We start from the raw sequence: 21772 nt of genomic DNA, 5'->3' as shown, positions 1-21772 counted from the left end.
TCTCTCTCTCTCTCTCTTTCTCCATCATTCTCTTTCATTCCTCCTCCTTCTACCCTCCGCGGCCACTCTCCACCCACGAGCGTCCTCCGCCGGCCGAGTAATACCACTGAAATCAATACCACCACACTTTGCCTTCTATTTACTGAGACTCATCGTCCGTACACAAATTTATTGCTTGTCCCTGGCAGCTCGAACGGACTTCGCTCCTCCGCCTAGCCTATTCTTCCTCTCGTCTCTTCTCTTCTCTTCTCTTCTCTTCTCTCCTCCTCCTCCTCCTCCTCCTCTTCGTCTCTATCCTCTTCACTTTTCCCCTCTAATCTCGCCGCTTCTCGCCCTCTCCCTTCTTCTTTCCCTCAATGACCATATCGCGTCGCAATTACGATTCGAATCCCCCGAGCAAATCGTTCGTTCTAAAACGTGCCACGATCACGTGTCCCCTTCACAATACTCCCTGTATCAGCTTACACCATAAGAATTAATATTAAATAACCCAGAGATCGGTCCTCTTGATATTTCCTTCCTTGGATACCAATAATGCATCCTTTCTTTTCCTCCTTTTTCTTTTTCTTTTTCTTTTTCTTCCTCCTTGAGAATGATTCGTATTTAGACGTACGAACGACTAGAAAAGCAAAAGTAATTCGTGTGATCGAATAATGGCCGCGCATACACTCGCTGGCAAAAGCTTTTGATTACGAAAGCACTTTCGACTCATACACGGCCCTTGTAAATTCAACGAGTAACTATGTACTCCGACGCAAACGGAGACGCATAGCCGTGTACATACCATCGCTACGATACTTTACCCATTAACTTAACGCGCAATCAGAACGCGAGATGCACCTTAGGAACGAGTATCGAAATTAATAATGCATCTCCGAAGGAAATACCGGTGTCTCTATGCTCTCCGCTAAATGTAGGTCGAGTCACTCGTGTAGGCGTAACTACAACTGTCGAGGGTCTCATTTATATACATATACATACATACGTTCATACAGGTATATACATACAACACACATATACACGAACATATATCATTTTCTTTACCTGTGTAGCTTCATAGATAATATATTAATTTTAAAAGTAAGCACGTTTTCTTTCTTTCTCTTGTTTCGTCCTTTCTTCATGATCATTATTTTCTCTTTACAGGATAGCGACGGCGAGAAAAGCGATCAGGACTTAGTCGTTGACGTGGCGAACGAGGTATATTTTAATTAACGATTTGTTTTTTCTAACGACACAAACGAGAAAAAAGATTTAGTTCTTTTCCACTCATGTTTAGGAATAGACTGCGACGAGTTCACCAATATTTTCAATTAGAAGAGATGCGAAGCAAATATGATAGAGAAGTGTATCTTCCAAATCATTATCATTTTTTATAATATCTACGAACTCCCTCTGAATCTTGTAGTTTTCGTATATAAGAAGAAGAACGTATATATGTACATATTTATATACGTACGTAAGTATGTATATATATATGTGTGTGTATGCGCCCGGTGTATCATCTATATAACTAAATGAATTCATTTGAAATTGTTAACTAAAATGAAATTATTTTGATAAATTTCGAATCAGTTCATTGTTCCGCCTCGATTAAACTTCCAGTTTGAAAACAACGTTTTTTTTTTTTTATAATATAAATAAATTCATAAAAAAGAGTCACACACGCAATAAAAAAAAAATATATCGAACTACGTAGAAATATGTAAAATAATAAATAATTCGTAACCATGTATTTGTGTCAGAAATTTTCTATGAAGATACCGGATGATTGAAAATTTTAATTTGTGAACTTAATAAAAGATTTCGATCCTATTTTAAGTTTGGTATTAGAATTTATATGTACAGTATTTTAACGCATAGATACAGATTCATACACATTAGCGTGAATGCGTGTATGTGTGTGTGTGTGTGTGTGTGTGTACGTGCATACAAACACGTATCTATTTTACTATCTAAACGTTCAAGCGGATTAACTTGAAATTTAGAACAAAAATTAGGTTGCACGGTGCGAAGATCCATGAGTAATTTCGCTTTAATTTAACTTTCGGCTTCAAAACTAACAGGAATTTCATAAAATTGAAAAATTTATTAAAAATCGCATGTATATATATATATATAAAAGTATATATATATGTATATATGTGCGTACCCATGTATGTATGTACGTATGTATGTATGCGTGTATCTCTCACGGAAATAAATTAAATACAAATTCTGCAAGAACAATAAAAATAGTATTTAGCCATTAACGTAAGACTATATCGATAGATGAACGAGTGACTTCGATTCGATTACAACTATCGTCTTCGTGATAGCGATTAGTTTAGAAACTTAAGAAATTCATTAAAAATCATATAAGTACATGTTGATATTATGGAAATAAAAAAAAAATAAATTTTGCCTTCTCTCTTATTTTCTTTTCTTTTTTCAATGAATTAAAATGTACGTGGAAGATAGTAGTTCACATATTTCAAAGAGATCCATTTTGTTTTCGCAATGCAGGAAGGATCGTCGCCGCATGCGAATGGCGAGCATTCGGATCCACGAGAAAACGGTACCCTAGAGAAACATGGAGCAACGGGTCACATCGGTGGACCAGCTTCGGGAGTAGGTTCGACCTCGGTCAAGGACAGGCCACCTTCGCGAAGCGGAAGTTCTTCCGCCCGTAGTACGCCGTCTCTGAAAAGTAAAGATGTAAGATCTTGCGGAGAGCAAGCTTATTCGGTGACGATTACGAAGCGAGATTCTACGAAATGAATAGAAAGAATATCCATAAGAAAGAACAAAAAAAATAATAACTATGTATTGACGAATTTTTCATTAAAAAAAAAAAAAAAAAAAAAAAAGAATGGAAATGTAACGCTTCCGTTTGTTTCTATTTCTATTTTATACATATATATGCATATATATATATATATGTATGTATGTATGTATGTATGTATGTATGTATGTATATATTGAAGAAATTTTTTAAAGGATGAATCAAAATTCTTGGCAAAATAAATTCGAGCATCGCATTGAATCGTCACCAGAAAGTAAAGATAGCCGGTTATCTCTTTGCTACTTAATAAAAAGAAAGAAAAGTATATACAGGATGTTCCGTTGTCGAAACATTGATATCTTCTATCGTTAATTGAAACGATATAATTTCAATGTTGAAAACATTATTGAACATGATACAAATTGACTTAGATTGCGCGCCCGTTTATAAATCATCTCAAAAATTTGTCGACCCTGTTGGACGATTGTTCTTCGTGTGAAGAAGAAACCGATCAATTCGTATTAATTTTTAACAACGCGATGACGGAACAACCTGTGATCGTTGATTTGTACAACTCGTTGTCATCCGGAAATACATTGTGTTTTTTTTTTGAATAACAAAAAAAGAACATCGCGGAACTAACAATTCAGGTCGACAAACCGGGTACACCTGTGGCGGCGGCGAGGGGCTCGCGCAGTTGTACGCCAACTATGGGCGGCATCCCTGGGCCCTTGGCATCGCGGGTCTATCATCCGCCATCGTCGCAGCAAACGCCACCACAGGGTTATCAGGGCTTGCCATCCCGCGGCAATGAGCCGTCGCAGTCGCCCTCGCCCTACAACAACTTGCCCTACGCCAGACCATCCATGGTGACTTTCGATCCCATCAATCTCGTAAATTCATTTCTTCGACTCATCTCAATTGCAATCGTATCTTTCGAGAGAGAAAAAGATATTGATAGAGATAGAGATAACGACAGAGATAATGATAATGATAGAGATAGAATAGAAGAGAGAGAGAGAGAGAGAGAGAGAGAAATTTCGTAACAAATAATTACCCTATTTCGTACGTACTAATTCATATGTAACGTTTTACATTTTTCAGCTCAGTTTCGACGGTCACGTGAGGATACCCTCGAGTAACGGACTGAGCAGCATTCCGGGTGGCAAACCGTACGTAATCCAATTAGAGCTACCTAATAATCGAGGTATTTAGTTTAGCATAAGATAGACTCGAAGAAAGATAATCGAGACTTCGTTGGTGACTATTCTCAGAGCGTACTCCTTCCATATGAACGGCGAGGGCCAACTGCAACCAGTATCTTTCCCCACGGATGCTCTCACAGGACCAGGTATACCTCGTCACGCGCGTCAGATCAACACTTTGACTCACGGTGAGGTCGTATGCGCGGTCACGATCTCGAATCCAACAAAATACGTTTACACCGGTGGCAAGGGTTGCGTCAAAGTCTGGGATATTGGTCAAGGCAGCAGCATTAGCGCTAAACCTGTCTCGCAATTGGACTGTTTGCAGCGCGACAATTACATCAGGTCACTCGAGAGTATATTTCTATGTGTCAGCTGTGGGGATCACGGAGTAATATAGAAATCAATTTCTTTCGATCTAACGTCTGTCTTCTTACTTCCCGTTTTTCTCCATCAGGTCGGTGAAGTTACTGCCAGACGGTAGAACGTTGATAGTAGGCGGTGAGGCGAGTCAACTGAGTATCTGGGACCTGGCCAGCCCAACGCCGAGGATCAAGGCCGAGTTGACCTCCTCAGCGCCAGCCTGTTACGCCTTGGCCATCTCGCCGGACTCGAAGGTCTGTTTCAGTTGCTGCAGCGACGGTAATATCGCCGTCTGGGATCTCCAGAATCAAACGTTGGTCAGACAGTTCCAAGGACACACGGACGGAGCTTCTTGCATCGACATATCGGCCGACGGCTCGAAACTCTGGACCGGTGGCCTCGATAATACCGTAAGATCGTGGGATCTAAGAGAAGGAAGGCAACTTCAGCAACATGACTTCACATCCCAAATATTCTCATTGGGATACTGTCCTACCGGCGAATGGCTCGCTGTCGGCATGGAGAACTCTAACGTCGAGGTTCTTCATGCCACAAAGTTGGACAAATATCAGTTACATCTGCACGAGTCCTGCGTTCTATCCCTTCGTTTCGCTTCATGCGGCAAGTGGTTCGTTTCCACCGGCAAGGACAATCTGCTCAACGCTTGGCGCACGCCTTACGGCGCCTCGATATTTCAAGTTGGTCTCCTTCTTTTCATTTTAATCTTCTTTTACATTTCTTTCTTTCTTTTTCTTCTTTTTTTTTTTTAATTTTATTTTCTCTCTTCTTTTTGTACGTATCCACGCGCTCGATCGTTCGGGATTTTCTTCAATCAAATTAAAACGACAAGACGATTGAACGTAAAGTATATATCTCGTTCTCTTTGTTTCTCTTTTCTAGTCGAAGGAATCCTCGTCGGTTCTGAGCTGCGACATCTCTGCCGACGACAAGTACATTGTGACTGGATCCGGCGACAAGAAGGCCACTGTCTACGAAGTGATTTACTACTAGACGTATGTCTCCCGGCAAGAACCTACATTTTCTCTCTTCGTTACGGCTCGAACTACACCGGTATCCGCTGTTCCCTTTCGTTCCTTTCATTTCTTTCTTTTTATTTTCCTTTCCTTTCCTTTCTTCTCTTCTCCTCCATCGCCATCACCATCACCATCGTCAACTTCCATTCCTCTTTCGCTTCCTCCTCTTCCTCCTACGCTTCCTCCACCTCCTTCACCTCTTCTTCTTCTTCTTCTTCTTCTTCTTCTTCTTCTATCAGTTTCTTTCTCTCATCGAAAGAAGAAACACGTCGCAAGTGAGAAAGTTTTAGAAGCCTTAGGAAAACTAGACTGTTACTACTGTGTATATATATATAAGAATCTATATTGCTATAGAGAAACAATGTTTAAAGAGGAGATACTCAATGTATAATGTGATACGAAGTCTCTCTCAAAGTGTGTGTGCGAACGTATAAAACGCGTGCGTGCATGACCCAACCGTGTGAGAGTATACTTTATGCAGATGTGATTATACCTAGAAAACGAACTCCTGTCGCGCGTGTACAACGACGATAAAACGTGTTAAATAGAACGTTTCCGAGCGGTTCACGTGTCCGTGAAGTAAAAGACACAAAACATTCTTGCGAGTGACGAACGATACGTTGAAAATATATGATTTTATATAGAGATACGTAAAATAATAGAGAAAGAGTGAGAGAGAAAGAGAGAGAGATAGAGAGAGATCGATATATATATATATATACATATACATATATATACATATATATATATATACGCCCGAATCGGACGGCCAATTTAAAGGTGACGAATCTATAATCTACCTACGAAAATTGCATTACGCTTTCAGCCGTTAATACGACGATATAATTGTAAAAATCGTTTCCAATGACTTTTACAACTTTTACAGTCACTAATAACGTTAAGAGTGATGATTTGCGAAATCAGTGTATGATGGCAATCGGTGATTAAACGCGTTTCACTTTATTTCAATTTCATTGGTACTCTCCTTCAGTATTGTCGTTAGGCGATCGAGATTATCATGGTTTGATTTTATTTCATATTTTATATTTTATTTTTATTTTTATGTTTATTTTTATTTTTATTTTCACTTCCATTTTTATTTTTATTTTAAGTAGTTCTATATTTAAGAAGATGACGCGCATTTATTATATGTCCATGAAAACCACATACATACACACACACATACGTACATGCGTATGAAAGAAATAATTTGTTATCTTCTCGATCGCCGATAATATTATAAATCCGAATTCAAATAAACACTTGAGAAATCGGATCGTTTAACAAACGATTTATTTTATTCTCAATAAAAAATATATCTATGCTCGTTATAACGATGAACAACATAAAACGATCATCGATGATAGCAAGAATGCGATTAGTATTATCAATCGGCGTCATACCTTTAAAAAACAAAACATATCGAATATTTTTTAAATCCTTAAACTTTACATTTTTCTTTACTTCTTTTTCCTATTTTAAGTTTCTTCCTTTTTTCTCGTTTCATTTCGATGATGAAATTTCGATGACTCCTTTCTTTCGTTTATCCCCAAAAAGTGTATTGCAGATTGTTAACAATAACAAAAATAACGCGTTAAACTCCTCTACGAGCAGAGAATAGCGTTTCAATTGCCTGCGTACGTGCATGCTTCTTCTTTTGTAGACGTGCATGCGCATACGCATACACACGCACGCACGCACATATACACATACACATAGAGAGACAAATTGCATTCGTCTCTTTGTATGCGTATCGTGTTGTGTATTGTATGTATGTACGTGGGTGAGCGAAATTTAAACAAACGACTTTGTGTATATGCGTGTATATGATGCGTCGTGTGTGTATGGGGGCCAGCTGGGGGAGGTAGCAGTGCAGTGGGAGGGACAGGGGGTGTATTAATCGGCTCTGCGTGTGTATGTATGATACATCTTATGCGTTTAGATGCGTGCGTGATAAATCTCTTTGTACAAAATCGCGTACCAGATTCGATGATCGTTGCCGATAAACGCAATGGACAACTTACGTGCCGTTATTGACGGTAACGAAGATGCTTAAAAAAAAACGAAAAAGGAGGGGGAAAAAAAAGAAAAAAATATATATATATCTATGTAAAGTACAATTCTGTGCACAAAACGAGACACAAAACTATTTCTCTACTTTGTAAGACGCGCTCTAACGAGAAACACGATTGGGGGGGGGGGGGGGGTGAGAGAAATCGACATTTTAACGCGGACGAGAATTCAACGAATCGACTATATTATGATCCCCTGCTTCAAACTTTTAACACGATTTTGGATTTTTAGTTATGTTAACTTTTTTCTTTTCTTCTTTAATTTCTTTTTCTTCATTTTTTTCTTTTTTTTTTTTTTTTTTTTTTTCCAATTCAACTCTTCGTCGGTTGATCGCACGTTCGATCATCTGTACAAATAGAGAATTGTATTTCTGTTTCCATGAAAATTAAATCTCTTAAAATCATTATAGTATCATGAATGAATAATTTTTAAAACAAAAACGATATCGCGTCTCGGCTATAATAATTTTTTACGTTCGAAATTGTAACGATATGTGACAGTTTATTCTTCGGTCTTTTTCGAAATATTAAATGCGTCCGTATATACATAAAAATATATATATATACAAATATATATATATATATGAAATTGTTTTTATATATATGTACAATACATAATGTATGAGCAGGTGATCATAAAGTGATATCTAAGTTAAAAGTTAAATTATTTCATTCAGTTTTATTAATTTATTGCGTAATTCATATGGAAATACGATAATATTCTAATTATACGCAATAAATTAATTTGGTCTCGTTTTTTTTTTTTTTTCGTTTTTTTTTCTGTTTCTTTTTTTTACTTAGAACACACTTTCATAATCACGGCTCACATATAAATGTGTGTATAATATATATAATTACCTCTTTTTCTTTTTTTGTTTTTTATGTTTTTTGTTTACTTTTTTTGGAAGATCAATATTTTCGTTACAGAAAAAAAGCGCGTACATCGATTCTTTTAAGCTTGTGTTTCTTCAATCATTGGAAAAAGAAAAACAATGTAAACTTTGTATTCGTGCGATCCACATCTTGATTATTAAAAGATACGCGATAAATCGATAAATAATGATTGTACTGTTGCACTGTGTATATATATGTGTGTATATATACATATATATATATATATATATATATATATATATATATATAACAATGATGAGAAGATAAAAAGAAAAAAGAGAAAGAAAAATATCAAAAGAAAACCTAATAACGAAAGAGACACACTACAAACACACACGTTTTACGAAGACGCAAACGATTTTATTCCATTTTCTTCTTCTTATCATTCTTATTCTTCTTATTCTTATCACCGCCGTGTCCCTAGCAATAATAATAATAATAATGAGGTGTGACGATTGATACCACGCTTTTATTTGCTATTTTTCCACACATAGAGATCTCTTTTAATCTATCTAATTCTATTTAACACTTTTACTGTCTGGCTTTCTATTACTTCTAAATATGATACTAACAGGAAACGAGATCATTTTTTTATAGAAACATCGAAGAAATTTTCTTCAACTTTAGTGAACACGAATCAACGAGGATAACGATGATTCGATGAACTGAACTCTACGATGTCTATGTTAGAACTTTTTCATTTAGTTTTCCTTTCTTTTTTTTTTTTTTTTAAGTTCTAACAGCTTCATCGACAGTAAGTACTTATTCATTTTTAATTAAATTTTCATACAGGGTCACGATACTATACAACTTTGTTGCAAATAATGAATTTGTGATAATTTATTTTCATACCACACACACACACACACGCACACGCACACAAACACACATATATTATATATAATTTTATATATATATAATATATAAAAATATAGTAAATATATATATATAATATATTAAATTAATTATTATATATATGTATGTATGTATGTGTCCTTCATATATATGAAGGAATATTAAAAACGTAAATTAAAAATGATAAGAGATAAAAATCATGAACTCTCAATGGGGACATTCCTTTTTTTTTTTTTTTCTTTCATGGAAGAGAGTGAACGAGTTAATTAAAACTTAAAACATTCGATCGTATGGGTGTGAAATTAGTCATGAGAACGAAGAAACACGTGATTTAGATCATTTTCGATGTATTTACATTTACGTGTATTTCGTGTGTACAAGATCGTTAAAAACATTAAATGTTTATGCTCGCGGTATGATATTCTATCCATGTATTTACACGTGTATTGATGTGTACAAGATCGTTAAAAACATTAAATGTTTACAAGGTTTGTTTTGCATATTGCCACGTGATGTAGAATTCTCTCTCTCTCTCTCTCTCTCTCTCTCTCTCTCTCTCACTCTCTCTTTTTCTTTTTTTTCTCTTTCTCTCTTATTAGCACGTTCACTCTCGTTTTTTCTCTGTCGTTCTCGTTCACACAAAGGATACATTCTTTCTTCGTTCTCTCTCTCTCTCTTTTTCTTACATACATACATACATTACTTACATACATGCATACACACAGCCAATCGTTACTGCGTATCGCGCCTTAAATATTTTTTTTTTTCTTCATATATATCGTCATTTTCATTCATTATATACAAATAGAAAAGTGTAATAACACGTTGGACAATCATCATCGTTCGACATAGTAATTTACACCGTCATAAACGGATGATATACTATATTCTTTCTTCTTCCTTTTTTTTTTCTTTTCATTTATCATTATCATTACTATTATTTATTATTATTTATTTATTATTATTATTTATTATTATTATTATTATTATTATTATTTTATTTTCTTCAACATTCAGTCAGATAAATTCCCAGATGTCTCGTTTGATGCTAGATGCATCGCAAGCGTACAAAAACAAAACCATGCACGTATCACACATATACAGTAGCAGAAGAAGAGGAGAACAGTCACAAAGCATATACACAGCATAGATAATACACGCGCGCGCATATATGTATATGCATATACATACACGCACACATTTTATATATATTATATATATATATATATATATATATATATATATATGAATGCGTGTGCGCGCACGTATTACTCATGACGTTTTTGAAAAATATATAAAGAGAAAGAATGAAGAAGAAAACAAAAAAAGAAAGAAAGAAAGAAAGAAAACGGATCGTGCACGAAAATACTATAAGTTTCTTCGTGAAAATGTAAGTTTTTCATCCATTATTTTCCGTGGCCCCACCCCGATCTTTGTAAAAGTGTTACATTTAAACGTTTTCGTTTCTCACGCTCGTGTGCACACGATATCACACGTTCTCACAAACATACACGCAATCCTCACGTACATATATACACATATATAAATATATATATATATATGACATATATATATATATGTAGATATATATGTATATATGTATATATTTATCCACTTATATACTTTCATACACAATGCATCGTCATTCTCGCATTTACCCCGTTGTATGTACAAACTAGAAAATACATAACGCAGCTCTACTTCCTTTTACAGCGATCGATTTTACAGGAAATGTACATTACAGACAGACAGACAGACAGACGGACAGACGGACAGACAGACAGACAAACGTACGAACGAACGAAGACGAAGTTTCTTTTTATACTCTTTCTTTCATCCTTTACGACTTAATTTTTACACACATTGAGAGACGCTACTGATTTTTACATTTTTTGGAAGGTCTGAGAGCCGAGGTACATATACCCGAACGGAAGGTGGTTTTTTATCTAATTTTTGTTTTGTTTATTTAGTTGTTCGTTCGTTCGTTTGTTTGTTTGTTTGTTTGGTTAATTAATTCTTTTTTTCAGATGGGAGAATAAAGAGATTTATATATTAAATAATATATATATATATATACATACATATAAATACACACATATATATATATATGTATGTATGTATGTATAAAAAAAAAATAAAAAATAAAAAAATAAAATGAAAAACTATCTGAACAATTCGAAACACACGGAAAGTGTATATGTACCAGATGAAATTGCTGAAGATAAAAAAGAAAAAACAAACACGATCATGCGATATAAGACGGAGTAAAGCAAATGGACAAGATCGAGAGCGAAGAAAAAGTGAAATAGGAATAAAATTAAAAAACGAAAAAAGAAATAAAAATAAGAAAAAAGAAGAAGAAGAAAGAAAAGAGTAGGGAGACAGAGATCACTCGGAGATTGATCACCTTTCTCGATGTAAAAGTATACAAAATGTATATAGCGTCCTACTTTATCGAGAATGATTGTGCTCACTTAAAGCGCAGTCGCAAACTGAATAACATTTGGTCGTAAAACTGTGTCGTGTGTGTGTATATATATATATGTGTGTGTGTATATATATATATATGCATATATATATATACATATACATATATATGCTATCTACGAGAAATAAGAGTATATCAAGTTAACATACTTAATACAGTCTTACTATCTCGTCGATGCTTACATTCTTAATTCTAATAAAAAGCTAATAACAAACACTTCATACAAATTACGCTCTCATCTCTATGGCGATCGCATACCCATCATCATCATCATCATCATTATAATAATAATAATAATAATTATCATCATCATCATCATTATCAGACATACATGTAAAATAAATTGTTATCTGATAAATCACGGGAGCAACTAAAAGTTGAAACTGTGTGTCCGAGCTGTAAGTGACTTAGAAAAAATTCTCTCTTTTCTATCTATCTATTTATCTATCTATCTATTTTATATATATATATATAAATATATATATATATATTCATCTCTCTATCTCTATCTCTCTTCCTCCTTCCTCTCTTTCTCAATCAGTTTTAATCCTTTCTCAGACTTCATTCGAAACAAAACTAAATGATGACCAATGCGTCCTTTACATTTGTGTCTCGTGTCCTTATCGAGAGTAAAGTAAGTTAACACTACTTTATACTCGTATAAAATTTGATAGAAGCATAAATCACTGTTACTTTCATATATTTTTTCTAAATGCGTTAGAATTACTCTCTATATCAATATGTTTCTTCTTTTTTCTTTTTCTAATTTGGTCTTCATTTTAACAGGAATTTGAATCCAAAAGTATGGCGAAAGACATTCGAAAGACTCGACAAAGATCGCAGGAATAATATGTGTGTATGTGTATGTGTGTGTGTGTATTTTATATATAATAAAACGCGTTTGATCTTACGAAGATACAAAGAAAAGAGATAAAATAAACGATGCGTCCCGCGAATAATGATTCAAATGCACAAGATGGAATTTAAAAAAAAAAAAAAAAAAAAAAAGAGAGAGAAGAAAAGAAAAAAAAAAGAAAACGATGAAACCTCTCGAAGAAATTAATATGGTATTGTAATAAAGAAAAGTGCGTGTATATAAAAGTTTAAATTTATAAAGTAAATCGTTTAAACGAGCTATATATAAATTTAATTATTTAACGTTACGTTCGATGAATGATCTCAATATCCTTTGAAAGAACAAACAATGGAATCAACGACGATCGAAACAAGGAATTGATTAAAAGAAAGTTATCATTTTAAAATGTAAAATTATTCACAAGCGCGGTATTAATAATTTCGTATGCGTATATATGAGGTTTCCTAAATTCTTAATACTCTTTGACTCATGCATTAATTCCAAGAATATCAGCAGCTCTTACATTCGCGATATAAAGAAATTTCTTATAAATATAAGAAGATAAGTATAAGAACGCGATCTATAAGATTTTAATTGAAACTTAAGAGGACGGTAAAAGAGTCTATTGTGAGAATAACTCACACAAATTGGATCTACTTGTGCATTAATTTGAACCTTCGAAGACGACGTAGTTTTCAAAAACTCGAACAAAGATATTGTTACAAAGATCCGATTTCTTATCGAATTTACTTCTTATTTACTTTTGTGCAATACGCAAATATTTTTTTTTCTCCAAACCGAAAATATAACGGACGCATATATATTACGTACTATAGAAAAAATCTTAGGAATTAATACATGAACCCTAACGACACATTATTCACAATGTTATTTCAAACGATTCTCTACTATAAAGATATTTTCTGTTAAAATAATTTACGGCTGTGTCAAATGTTTTAAATCAAGAAATAATTACTTGTCAATAATCTAAATCGACAAAATCAATATTTGTCAATAACAACTTGATCGGAGTGTGATAATCGCACAATTAGTAGAAAAGATCATTGGTAAATATATTAAGCACGACGAAGGTGCTTGCACGCGCTGACTTTCTTTCCACATAAAAATACTATGTGGATCGATGCTTTTACAATTACAAATTTAACGTGTTTATGGGAGTAAGACCGCATTGTTTTACCCCTTGTAGTGGTGCCAGGTCAAAGTTATTCATTTAGAATTTCTCATTTGTACACAATTGAAAGTAATTTTTTCGCAATAATTTTTCGTCCGACAAACGATAGTCACACCTCCCTTAGTCGATAATAAATTTACTCGTCGATAAGTCGATATGATAAGAGTATTTTTACTTTAGAAAACTAATCGAGGATACATACATACACATTTAACGATAATAACGAGAGCCTGGCACCACTACGGTTTTTAGATTACGAAACGCGTAAGACTCGCGCCAACAACATCGTTTCGTACTCCATTATCAACGTAGAATATATTTACAAGTCGCGCTAGATAAATCTACTATGTATATGTATATATATATATATATCGTATTATCTTACTATTCTTAAGGCTAATTTATCTTGCTGCACACACATGACGTGGTCCATGTGACATGTGAAGACACTGGGTGGTCAGTCGCTGTCCGAGCCCACTATAATCTTTTTTCTCTTTTTCGCTTGCTTTGGATTTACGATTTCCTCCTCCTATATTAGAAAAAAAAAAAAGAAAAAAAAAAGAAAAAACAGACAAAGAAACAAAATCAATCGATATAATCGACTTTTATCATATAATAAACTTCGATAAACAGATCGGTTCTGATAATATGTAATTTAATTCCAAATTATTTTCCTTTCAGACGTACTGGTGAAATGGTTACCTCGCTACTGGATGTACTGTCGAGGTGATACCGAATTTGTTTTTTCGAACTCGTCCTTTCCCTCGTATTAACGCCAACTTTCCTATTTCCCCCTTTGCCGCCGGCTCCACCGCCCCCACCCCCGCCCGAAGCTGCCGCGTGTTTTCTCGCCGAACTTGTTGGTGGCGGTGGAGGTGGTTCGTTTTCTTCGTTAACTTCCGCTAAAGCGAATAAGTCGCCGTAACTCTTCCTAAGAGAATCGCTACTGGCAGCTTGCGCTTGTTGCAACGCTCTCTGCATCCCTTCCATATGATACAACTGCAACTCCGTGGAGGATGTACAATGTTGACGCAATTGATCCAAATGACCCAGAACCTGTTCGCCCGTCGGTGGTCCAGATTGTTGGTTGTGCTTTGCTCCAGAACGTTTTCGTTTGTTCGGACTGGTCGCAGGATAGCGTGTACTTAAAAGATTCGCTAGTAATTCACCAAGCTTTTCCTCGTAATCGCGACACCAATAACGTAACGCTGCGACTACGAACATGTCACCATCCACGTTCTGTCGCGCAAGTAACTGTCTTAAAAGTTCCAGAGTAGGTCTGCGCATGGAAGAGAGAACAAAAAAAAAGAAAGAAAAGAAAGAAAAAGAGAAAGGGAAAACGTGACGATTTGTAAATATTTGATTTGAATACATTTTCCGATCGATATATCGACTACTTACTTTTCTTGTTTAAGCATAAATAGTATCGACGTGAGTGCTTCTGCATGATCACGAAATTGCAATTTCGGTAATACTGGCAACACGTATTCAATGGGAAAATCATGAGCAAAAATTAACTGCCAAAAACAGTACTGTTCGAAGGTTTCCCAATTTAAACTAGCAGTAAGCAAGGAAGTGAAAGATTCTTTCTTTAACATTTTAAGATGGCCTTGCATTATCTGACAAACCAGTTCCTGTAACTGACATGCATCGATAGTCGAAACGACCAAATGCAAAAGTTGGACGTTCCCTAGGGCCACGTTTTGAAATCCTGTATATATGTCAGGCACCAAGTAACACAACATGAATATGTTGTCTTCGTGACATAACTGTAACGCGATATATAATTACGTTTAATATACTGATTATTGTATCATTGATTTATTTTTCAATAACGATGCGATTACCTTCAGATCAGCCACTAAACACGCATCTAACTTTTTTTCTCTCTGTGCGCAAAAGTCCTTATAAACGGAGGCTTTTACGTCGTTTAATACGTTGCTGTAGAAAACCAAAAATATATATATATATATATATACATAGAAAAAAAAAAAACAATAACCATAATATACGATGACAAATACGATGACAAATACGATCCGTTTTAATCCGTATAAATAATACTTCGACTAACCTTGGTTCCCCCTCCCTCTTTTCTTCCTCTCTACCCCATACTTTTAAAAAATATAGAAGTAGATATCCTATTTTTGGTTGAATAGAATACATTTCAGCGAGTACTCTAGCTAAAAGTTTTCTCCTATTGTCTTCTTCTTTACACAACTGATACTGATTTCGAAACATAACAAACAATGGCGTGCTTATACTATCAGTCAAAGATTCCTCGTTTAAATTATCCGATGGAAATATCTGTGCTGTAATTTGTGTCGACAAAATGGTCGATAGACAAGACGCTAAACCTGGCACAGTTTCTGCATCTATCTCATCCTCCACGACCATTTGTACTATTCTCTCCACTGCTTGGCATCTGATTTCATTGTCACTTTCACTATGTAGGCTTCCAATGGCAGTTCTCAATTCTTCTGGTTCTAAAATGAGATTTAACTGAGACGTAATATCTTCCTTTTTTGCAACACAATTTGCATTCTTTTGTTCATTCTTAAGCTTCACTGTAGCTAACGGTACATCTTCTTCGTCTTCCTCCTCTTCCACTTTTGTTACTATTCTGCAAATATATATTGAAAATAGATTATATATATGGGAAGAAATCGAACATATATGTGACGTATGTACATCTGATAGAAATCCAAATACAAACCTGAGTGGCATCTCTTCTTCCTCGTCGCTGAATGCTGGTTCCGGATCTTGGCCCACGTGATTATTTTCCATGGGTGTACTTGTCGTATTTTCCAAGATAAGTCCTGAATTGAGATCCTTATTAAGATCTTCCATTTTACCTGAATATATCGGAACCTTATTACCTGCTTAAGAACATCATGCAAGAACCAAAGTTAGTAAGCGTTGAATGTGCTGAAAGCTCAAAATGACAGTGATTCAGAACTACAGCAGGAAAATATAATAAGACACAGAGTTGTTAGTAACCAGTTAAGAAGAAAAAAAAGCATCACTTCTTTAATCGACATGATGACGTAGGAAACAACGTCAAAAAGCATGATTACAACGTTATTAAGAAGGAAAGCAAAATGATATACAAAAATCTAAACTTACAATTTGTAAATGGAAGGTACATATTATTACGAGCTTCTCTAGGTTTTATGATCAGAAGCGATCATGCGACGGATAGCTGATCAAGCAGACGATATAATACATGACAATTACCTGGATCTGCATTAGGTGGTAAGCAAAATTCCTTAAAGGTTTCTCTAATTTTGCTCCTTAATTCTCTATCCAACTTAGGACTATCGAATAGCGGATAAAGACTAGGTAACACTCGTTTCTCCAAAATTTGCCTCAGCGATGAAAATATTCCATTTCTAACTTTTTCCGTTAATGCCGGATAAAAGTTTGGTATTATCTACGAAAAAATTTATTTATTTACATAGGAAGTTGGTATAACACGATGGATGATAATGTGTGCAAATAAACTTACTCTGCATAAAAAATCTAAAAGAGTGGCAGTAACAGGTGGATGAGATCTCATTGAATTATGCATGACAAGAATTGCAGGTTCGATATTCATTATATTATCTTTCTCCGGCTCGAAGAAAAGCCAATCGTAAAATAAAGCTAATTTGGCATTACTCGCAGCTACGGTCGATGTACAAGTAGTAAACAACCATCCTATTACCGCCCATCGTGGTATTATATCCGAACACAATAATTCATTGGTCGGGTGTATAACACCGACGATAAAACGTATTAGATCACACCTCAATGATTGAGATTCGGGTGTTGCCAAATATTGTCTTTGAAACCAATCTTGGTAACGTTTGTGATTTCCAAAACGAACTTGACTTGTTAAAAAAACGAGTTTTCTCTCCATATCTGGAGTAAGCCTTGATTGAAGAAATCTTCGAGAAGTCCTCGTTTGTAAAAGTTGAAGAATTCCATTGAAGTTTGGAGAGAGAGATTTTGGATTTAATAATACATCTTTCCAAAGTCCTTCAAACTCAGGTATCCTTGCAACATTTTGTAATAAGCGCACTAAATCCCTATAAACACGATTAAATATTAAATTAATAAACTAATATCGAAAGAATATACGCAATAAATGATCATGTACCTTCCAATAACTAAACAGTCCACCATTCTCTCCCTCAAAAGGGATACCGTAAAAGTTACTTCCTTCTGTCGAAGACCGGTCAGATGAGGACCATTGTGATCTTCTATTAATCGTAAATACGTATAAACGATAGATGCTACCAAAAAAGGAAATTTGTCCAGCCATGGCCGATTTTCTTGAAATATATCCAAAAGGGCATCGACTAGGAACAGATTTCTTGGGGAGATATCTCCACCAGCCGCGTGTCTCAATAAAGTTAAACAAAGATTATCAACATTAGCTACGCTAGTCCTTATCATTTCACGTAACAACCACAAAAGCTGAGTTCGGGTAACGTCATTCAGTCTGAGGTACCTTTCCAGTACCAACTGATTAAGATGTCCTAACACAATCGCAAGACCATCTCTCGTTATAAGCGTTAAGTCTCTATAACTTTTTGAAGCATTCTGTGGATCCGTTAAAATGACAACTAATAATCCCAAGGAAACTTCTTCGTGCGTTTTGTCTTTGCACACCGCATTGTTCAGCGTATCATGCGCTTCCTTTTCCGACAGGCCTGTAGTCAGATTTTGAAGTACGCCATAGCATCTTTCAAATTTCTGTAATCAACAATTACACACACCCACACACACATATATACGTGTGTATATATATATATACATATATATATACATATATCTACCGTATGTATAATACATGATATTGAAATACATTGACACTGAAAATTCGAAATACTAACAATATACGTTAATGCGTTCTTTTCTCTCCGATATAAATTCGTGCGATAAATGACATCGAAATCATAGACAAGAACGAAATCGATCGAGCAAAAATCATAAAGAACGAATTGCGAAGAAAAGAACGAAGAAGGAAGAAAAAGCAGGGTCGAGACATTTGAAGATCCCGCTAAGACGCGTGGTTCGACGTGTGGCGCCGCGCAGGCAGCGACGTGCGCGGCCGTCGCAACAATGGCGGAGCCCCTCGCACTCGATACGTATCCACTGACTATTTCAAATATTTATGTTACCTCCTCCAGGTCGTCCTTGTTCTCGATGCAGGTTGTACTGAGTAGCCGGGACGCGGGAGTTTTCGGCTGTTCCATCGTTGCTGGCTGATCCGCGCCAGATTCCGTAAAACGTCGTACAAGGCCCTGTTGAGCCCTCAGCCCTCAGCCCTGTGCCCCTGGCCGCTTGTGCTCGCCTCTGTGCATCGTGATCGTCTCGCTGCTTGTTCCTTCTATCTCTATCTCTCTCTCTCTCTCTCTCTCTCTCTTTTTTCTCTCTATCTCTCTCTCTCTCTCTCTCTCTCTCTCTCTCTCTCGTGCTCGCTCCCTCACTCTCTCCGCTTCACCCCCTCTCTATCCGTCGCGCGGTCTCGCCACTCTGTTTATTCCTCGGACCTCCCCGACTCCGTCAATCGTTCAGATGCGATTGCGCATTGATACATGCGCCTCACAGTTCCTCGGCCTCGCTTCGTGACGCGGTGCCTTCTCATCCCCACCATCGTGCCACGGCTCGACCAATAGCGGATCACCGACCTGCAAACACCGGTGCGCGGCGCTGTGAGACGAGAGAGGAGAAAAGTAGTGCGCCTCACCAGGATCGTGAAATTCGGTGCCCCTCGATTGTAACAGTCAAATCTTCGTTTTTGCGCGCGGATCAACATTTCTTCGATTTTCGCTAACGTACTACTTTCCCGCCTCTTAACTGCCTACCATTATCGCGGCACACTTTTCAAACGATTTCTTTTCTTCTCTTTTCTTTTCCCTTCTTCCATCTTCGTATATCTTAGCTTTATTCTTTAACGACGACGATTTTTAATTATGTTTCATGCTGACCGATCACAGTCGACGAAAATTGTGTTAAGAGATATATTCAAACGATTTGACATTAATTTCTTATTCGTTCATCCTATTTGGATTGTACGCATTTATTTGCTTCCAAAAAGGTGAGTTAAGATGATTCACAAGCGGAGGTGATTCAAGCGTGAATGACTCTCGCCTCTGCCAAGGAGTATCGAGAAAAAGAAATATCAAGGTAGAGAGAATGTGTCTCTTGTCAGAATTTAATTGCACGCGAACTGATACGTCCCTGAGAGCGTGAAACCGCGCATGCGCGTAACGAAACGCGTAGGAAAGAAGTGGGGATAACGAACAGCGGGTCTAATCACATCAAGTCACTCGCTTCAAGCAGTCGTAAACGACGAGAGAGAGAGGAATGACGTACGTCGTTTTGCTGACAAACGAGAGATTATTTCTCAAGGAGTAGCTCGTTCCTTCGTCGTATTAATTATTCTATTTACATATTTTGTGTCTTTCACGAGTTTATCAAAACTTTATTAAAAATCACAGGATATCCACATTTATTTAGTATCATACTCGAACAAAAATCATTCCGTTGCGTTTGAGATATCGTTATAACGACGCGAGAATAAAAGAGATATTCTTTCGAAAACTTCACGAAATAAAGAGTGTGACTCTCGTTACGAACGAATCGATCCTCGAGAGCACGAGATAATAATTATGTTTCAGTGAGAACGCGATAGACGGTAGACAGAATATGGTACATTTACAACGATATGCAAGAAAATGTTTTAACGGAAGATCTAATGCAATCATCATTAGTTCTACCGTTAGACATCGTCATAAATCACGATAATGGAATAGCTAGAAAAATAAAGGTATTGATGTACGATAATGAATCGGTAATAAAAGGTGTTGTTAAAAGCGCTATGAAGCAAATATTGTAGACGGTATAAATTACAATGTCTAATATAACGTAAGTAGCAGCAGGTCAGCCGTATAGCCGCGAGAGGTCAGCGTGCGTGTGTAGAACAACGCAGCAATGTGCATAATGAGTATGGCTGATTCCTTGGCCACGTGTACACACAGCGTAAATTCAAAGCTATGATATAATATACGCGATAAAAATACTAAAGATATTAAAGAATATATCTACGATGATTTCATTAATATCGTTATCGTACGCAAAAATATCAGAAGAAATCGTTTGTAATCAAGGAAATATCTAAACTATCTCAACGAAGAGTTTCTCGGCATATTTCTTCCAAGTAAATGCAACATTTTGTTGTTTCCTGTACGTCGAGCAATTTTATCGATTATATTAAGAGATTATTGAAATTGAAGTGGATTAAATCTAACGTTGGTATGAATACTGACCGAGGATATTCGATATTTATTTCCAATAAATGTCAAACTTCCAAGTATTCGTAAAAATTATTGAAATATCGGATCACGCCTTTTTATCGTGTTAGTTGGAAAAGAATGAATTCTCGATAATAGAATAGACGTATCGATACATTTACTTACATGTGTGTGAGTATGTGCTTATATATATATATATATACATATATATCACACACACACACGAAACATTTATGCTATATTATCCTAGGTCAAGCCAACGAGCGCGTTATCTATAAGAGACTAACTTAAGAATTTAATTCCGAGTTAAAGAAAGAGAAGATTTATATTTAGCTTTACTGAACGTAAGAAACGTATTGAGAAGGAACGATGCTACGAGATTGCCAGCTCAGCGTTTCTATTTAATCGTAACGTACGAACATTGATACTTGAGCTTAATAGAAATTTGAAAGCGTTTAATCGTTAAAAGAATTCAAAATCAGTTTTATATGTTATGAAATAGAAAGAAAAATGTTAGAAGAACGAGCATGCTTGTAATAAGTTGTCGTTTAAGGTAAGTGATACGTTAAGAACGAGAAAAGCTCGGAGTAATTGGGAGCAGGGTCAGGTTATTGGAGAAACTGTATCATCGTGTTTGTACTTTGTAAAGATACTGCTAAAACCAGATACGCCACGATTGTTTCTGATTAAAATCAAACTACGATCACAAAGTGAAAAATTCCAATAAAATGCATCATAAAATAAT

General features: G+C 35.8%; 2 protein-coding genes across 18 annotated transcripts in view; one reads left to right on the top strand and one right to left on the bottom strand.

Moving 5' to 3' along the window:
• Window positions 1-7489, top strand: part of LOC122632348 (protein groucho-like) — an 89853-nt gene extending 82364 nt beyond the window's left edge. For 6 of the 12 annotated variants that reach the window (XM_043819046.1, XM_043819049.1, XM_043819045.1 and 3 more), the window contains 7 exons: window positions 1147-1200; window positions 2506-2697; window positions 3391-3657; window positions 3869-3936; window positions 4039-4314; window positions 4427-5030; window positions 5233-7489. In XM_043819046.1, the coding sequence (XP_043674981.1) occupies window positions 1147-1200; window positions 2506-2697; window positions 3391-3657; window positions 3869-3936; window positions 4039-4314; window positions 4427-5030; window positions 5233-5343 (1572 nt within the window). In that variant the 3' untranslated portion in view covers window positions 5344-7489. The remainder of the gene's footprint in view (window positions 1-1146; window positions 1201-2505; window positions 2698-3390; window positions 3658-3868; window positions 3937-4038; window positions 4315-4426; window positions 5031-5232) is intronic. The other 6 variants (XM_043819052.1, XM_043819053.1, XM_043819051.1 and 3 more) reach the window with 6 other exon arrangements.
• A 5234-nt stretch (window positions 7490-12723) lies between these two features.
• Window positions 12724-19392, bottom strand: LOC122632347 (integrator complex subunit 3). Of its 6 annotated transcripts, none has more exons than XM_043819042.1 (10): window positions 18892-19392; window positions 17865-18463; window positions 17232-17793; window positions 16961-17156; window positions 16440-16542; window positions 15798-16346; window positions 15571-15664; window positions 15125-15492; window positions 14411-15002; window positions 12724-14252 (listed from the first exon to the last, which is right to left on the bottom strand). In XM_043819042.1, exons 1-10 carry the CDS (start codon window positions 18964-18966, stop codon window positions 14181-14183), a joined length of 3210 nt encoding a protein of 1069 aa, XP_043674977.1. In that variant the 5' UTR covers window positions 18967-19392; the 3' UTR covers window positions 12724-14180. The 6 variants fall into 6 exon arrangements, with proteins under 6 accessions (XP_043674977.1, XP_043674973.1, XP_043674974.1 ...); XM_043819038.1 differs by having other exon boundaries at window positions 16440-16605; window positions 18892-19391; XM_043819039.1 differs by having other exon boundaries at window positions 16440-16602; window positions 18892-19391.
• Window positions 19393-21772: the final 2380 nt, after the last annotated feature.

Source organism: Vespula pensylvanica, chromosome 10, assembly GCF_014466175.1.
Source record: "Vespula pensylvanica isolate Volc-1 chromosome 10, ASM1446617v1, whole genome shotgun sequence".
In the NCBI taxonomy this organism is placed as follows: Eukaryota; Metazoa; Arthropoda; class Insecta; order Hymenoptera; family Vespidae; genus Vespula; species Vespula pensylvanica.
Note: the sequence above shows the minus strand (reverse complement) of the source record. Positions and strands in the feature narration are given on the sequence as shown.